The sequence below is a fragment of the Danio aesculapii genome, chromosome 23 (assembly GCF_903798145.1).
Source record: "Danio aesculapii chromosome 23, fDanAes4.1, whole genome shotgun sequence".
Lineage (NCBI taxonomy): Eukaryota > Metazoa > Chordata > Actinopteri > Cypriniformes > Danionidae > Danio > Danio aesculapii.
Genome location: NC_079457.1, coordinates 2,736,805 through 2,741,697, shown reverse-complemented (window position 1 = coordinate 2,741,697; position 4,893 = coordinate 2,736,805). Strand labels below are relative to the sequence as shown.

General features: G+C 35.7%; 1 protein-coding gene across 1 annotated transcript in view; it reads left to right on the top strand.

Annotated features, from left to right (window-relative positions):
• The window catches only part of LOC130217367 (sodium/hydrogen exchanger 9B2), a 16,729-nt gene extending 12,334 nt beyond the window's left edge, over nucleotides 1-4,395 (top strand). Inside the window, exon 12 of the mRNA XM_056449463.1 lies at nucleotides 4,303-4,395. Coding sequence (XP_056305438.1) covers nucleotides 4,303-4,337 — 35 coding nt within the window. The 3' untranslated portion in view covers nucleotides 4,338-4,395. The remainder of the gene's footprint in view (nucleotides 1-4,302) is intronic.
• The last annotated feature ends 498 nt before the right edge of the window (nucleotides 4,396-4,893 follow it).

The window sequence follows — 4,893 nt, the reverse complement described above, 5'->3', positions numbered from 1 at the left end:
ATGGTGTAATAAGGGCCTGACTATAGACCCTTTTTACATGACGTCACGCAGTATGCGGTTTCACTCCCCGCAGTGTATCGTTACTTCCGCCTACACAGAACTCCTCATAGAGAATTCACCCAGTCAGATGCATATTTACTACAGAGATGGTTAGATTGTCACTTCAGCTATTTTCTAACAATAAGAAGACTGCATTTTAATTATAAGATTAAAATTGCAGTATTATTAGATTATGAAATTACTTGTAATTTATTATTAATTAGGGTAAACGGTGTTCACCTTATTCTCCGCGTACTATCAGGCTCAGCCATTTGAATCATTTTGGCTTGAAACTTACGGTCTCATTCACTTCCATTATTTTTAGACGTTAAAAACAGCTCGTTTTGCTGCTTGGTGTTGCAAACTGATATTTTCTGATTATATTATTCTACTTTGTCTGTATTGTCATGCAAATTCTTGTTTGTAGAGTAAGTAGTTTAACCTTTTTCTGCCGTTTATTATTCCTAGTCATTTCTCCTATTGGGAATCTGAAGTTCTAAAACAATCGCAAAAACAAGCGCACTTCCGCATTGAAAAATAAGGTCAATACCAATATTAAATTAAAACCACCCAGTAGGTGGTGGCCGGACACTGTCTAAAGGTCTTAATTCAAACGGAGAAACTGAAAAAAAAAACATTTAAGGATCAGCAAATAATAAATGATGACACTGATTGCATTTAAAGATGAAATACCAGATAATAGGAGATAATTTAGTAAATAATTTTACTCATGCTGGAACATTCACATAACAAATAATATATTTTATATTCATAGCAGCATCAAAGTACAAATAAATCCGTTATTGAGGAAATAAACTGAATTAATAAGTGAAAAGGTTGCAAAACATTTCATTTTCTTGATAAACAGTAACTTATTATTATTAATAGTATTTAGCTCTTGATTCTGAAGCACTTGGACAATCCCAAAGCTTACGCTCGGCTGCTTTTATTGATTTTAGTTCCGCTTTCAATACGATTCAACCACATTTGTTAATTGAAAAGAACGAACAGTTGAATATAAACCCATGCATATGCAAATGGTATTTCTCATTTTTAACAAATAGAACTCAGGTTGTAAAGGTTAAAAATATCCGTTCAGATGAAAAGAACTGTAGTACTGGGTTCCACAAGGCTGTGTCAGTTCACCTGTTCATTTTACAAATGACATAATATGTGTGTGTATTATATGAGCGATATCACACTCATAGCAGTGTGATATGGCTGTATATCAGCACTGGTGGGAGGCGTGCGTTGGCTTGAGGCTGCAGGCTGAGTGCCTTAGTATCCCACCCGTGTTGATATACAGCCATATTGCACAGCTATGAGTGTGATATTGTGTTTATACAAAAGAAAATATAAAAAGAGAAAATCAAATACAGAGAGTCTAAAAATCCTTTTGTATGAGGGACTACTTTCTCCCGCCATTCATTACCATCTGCAGCTGACTTCAGAAGAGAAGTCGTTACTAATTCACCAACATCACTGTAGAGCTAGTGTTTGAATGATTCTCTAGCGTAATGTCTAAAGTGATGACAAAACAGCTGACTTTGCTCACATTTTAAGATTATAAGGCTGAACGGCATGAAACGCCATCAGTCTACAGAGATTTCCCAGTATTTCTCTGCTGCAATCGGGATATCACAATAATTAACCCCGAAAAAGCTAAAGCAAAGCAAACACTAGCAGAAACTCTACCAGATTATGGTATAAATAAAGCGATACAACAAACAAAAGAGAGAGATCGACTTAGAAAGTCACTTACCTGTTTTATAATGATTTGATCAGCTGTAGTTTGAAATTACGCCGAGTTTTTCTTTTCTAAGGGCTTATTATGCGGTCTCTGTCGCCATCTTGTGGCGGAACATCAACCGTCTTTGCTCTGCTCAGTGTGACCGGCTAATGGCCGTCGACGCGCTGTCTCCCAGATATTTATATATTTTAAATAGGCACTTTCCTAAATAAACTGCATAGTTGCAATCTAAACAACTACATTCTCGCCTGAAAAAGCCTCAATAGCACATGATGTTGTCCAACAGCTGCGATATTTGTCAAACTGTAGTGAGTTTATTGATCTGCTGTCACTCTATGTGGGTGGAGTAATGTACAAGAGGCTTTCACCTATTCTCTTTACACTTTTTACAAATGAATGTTCAAGGAAGCATTCACAGAATTTTATTTTTAAGTATTCCGATGACACCAGCCATACTAAGTTTACTTCATGAGAATGATGACATTGGTGTCATCTACCAGTCAGAAATTAGCCGGTTCGTTGATTGGTGTGATATAATAAGTTAAAAATAAATACTAAGAAAACAGAAGTGATGGTATTTGACCCAAAGTGTATAGGAGACCATCATCAAGTGGTTGTACATGACCATCCTATCACTCAGTCAGAAACCTATAAGTACTTGGGCATTTACATTGACAGTTCTCTTACATGGAATACACACATAGAGTGCGTTTGTTCACGTTTACACTCGAGATATTTTATTACGGAGGTGTATTTTTTACGGAGGTTACGTCTTTTTGGAGATAACAAGACGCTCATGATGTCGTTTTATAAAGCTGTTCATGAAAGCATTGTTAGATATGGTATCACAGTGTGTGTAGCGGCTCCTGAATGTTTTCATCTGATTAAAAGAATCACGCTTCAACTGATGTCTCAAAGTATGTAATGTAATGTAATGTAAATGTAAACTTTTGGATTTCATACAGCTATCCCCCCCACTTTTAAAATGTCCACTACACCCCTGAACACAACATCTTGACATTTTACATGATGACACCATGAAAAAACTGAAATAAATAAAAACAATCACACTCATAACGTTAAAGTTTTACTTTTCCTTACAGCAGTTTAACTGCTTTTGTTTCTTATCGAACCAGCATCAATATACACTGTTTTAAACTTCACAAATCAGTTGGTAAAACACAAACAAAACACAACATACCTTGTGCATCTCTTAATCAAAGTCCAGAAGTCATTAAGATGGTTTTCAGTTTGTTCTTCTTTCATATAAACCCATACGAAGTTCTTTTTCCTCACAAAAGCATCTCCTTGCTCGTGTTAACTTCCCGTTTAACTGATAATCACACGGCTAACAAGATCACGTGACAGTAAAGTAACGCTACCTCTCTATCACCTGTAGGTGTCACTGTTATCCAATTTCGAATACAATAATTTCCCAACAGCATTAATAACATATGAAATGATTCACAACCGAAATACCTTTCCACAAAAACAACAAAACATTTAAAGGAAAATAAACCCTTTATGTTGACAGCTACAGTGTGGTTTGGAAACCTATCTGTTCAGTGTAAATCTAAGTTGGTGCATCCCTTAAAGACAGGATGGAAAATTGTTGGGCACGATGAATATTTTAATCCTCAAGTTTTAAATGAGAATTGTGTCCTCAATCAGGTGGAAAGGATTCTGAACGATTCAACTCATTTCTTGTTTCCACATTATGAACTGCTTCCCTCTGGTAGGAGATATAGAGTCTCAAAGTGTAGGTTGAACCGTTATAAGAAATCCCTTGTAGCTGTTTCAGTGGGTTTATTTAATAAGAGTCTATCTTAATTAACATTATAAATGTTGTAACTACTGTATTTTTGTATTGTTTTTATTGCTTGTTTTAATGGAATGTTTGCAGCAATATGGTGATGCTCATAACAAATTTCCTGTCAAGGACAAAGTTTACTACTTACTACTACTACTACTTATTTCTATTCTTAATAACTTAAAGAGTCATTTTCAAACTCAGAAAGCAGTTCAGTATTGAAGGAGAAACATTTAGACACATGCACAATAGTGTAACAGACTTAAATCACAATGTGCAACGTTAATATTTCCATTTGTAAATTTTCCAGAGAAGTCTCCCATTCATTCAAAGGTAAACCGGAACTGAAAATACACTGCGCTGCCGATAGGGGGAAGTGAAGTGACGTCATTGTGAAAAGGGTCTATTGTCAATTTTGTCAAGTTTAATGGGGTGTTAAAAGATATCTGTACTGTAGAAACTGTTGACAATGAGTGAACTGAATAAAATTGATTCATAACCTGCTTTGGACAAAAGCATCCGCTAAATGTAAATGTATAACATGCACAAATAAGACTGATGATGCAAAAACCTACTGTCTTTCATCAATAATGCCAAATTCAAGTGAAAAATGGAAGTATGACTGACAAAATGTGGATTTAGCTGCAACGCTGCAATAAACACACATTATCATGTTGATGTTTTGTTGATTGTGTGTCTGTAGATCAGCGTGTCGACGGCCTGGAGACTAAACTGTGAATGTGGAGCTGATCTGCTGTATCTCCACTGTAAACTTCACCCTTTCAGACATGCCAACATTACATTAGTGTTTGAATGATTCTCTAGTGTAATGTCTAAAGTGATGACAAATACATTTTACAGTATTTCTCTGCTGCAATCGGGATATCACAATAATTAACTCCGAAAAAGTCAAAGCAAACTCTAGCAGAAACACTACCAGATTATGGTATAAATACAACGCTACAACATATAAAAGAGACTGATCGACTTCATCCATTATTTTGGACGTCTCATCTTACCATTCTGCAAACCCCACTCTCTGCTTTTTGGCTGGTCCACTGCCATGTCCCACTATATCCACCCGCAACCGACCCGCAATTAATCATAATGTATTTTTTATTACCCAACCCGCAGATTATCCGCAGCGCCCGCGGATATAACCGCCATCCGCACATCACTAATATATATATATATATATATATATATATATATATATATATATATATATATAAAATGGCTGGGCAAAGATTAATCGCGGTTTGAATTACTTTTTATATATTTCCCAAATGATGTT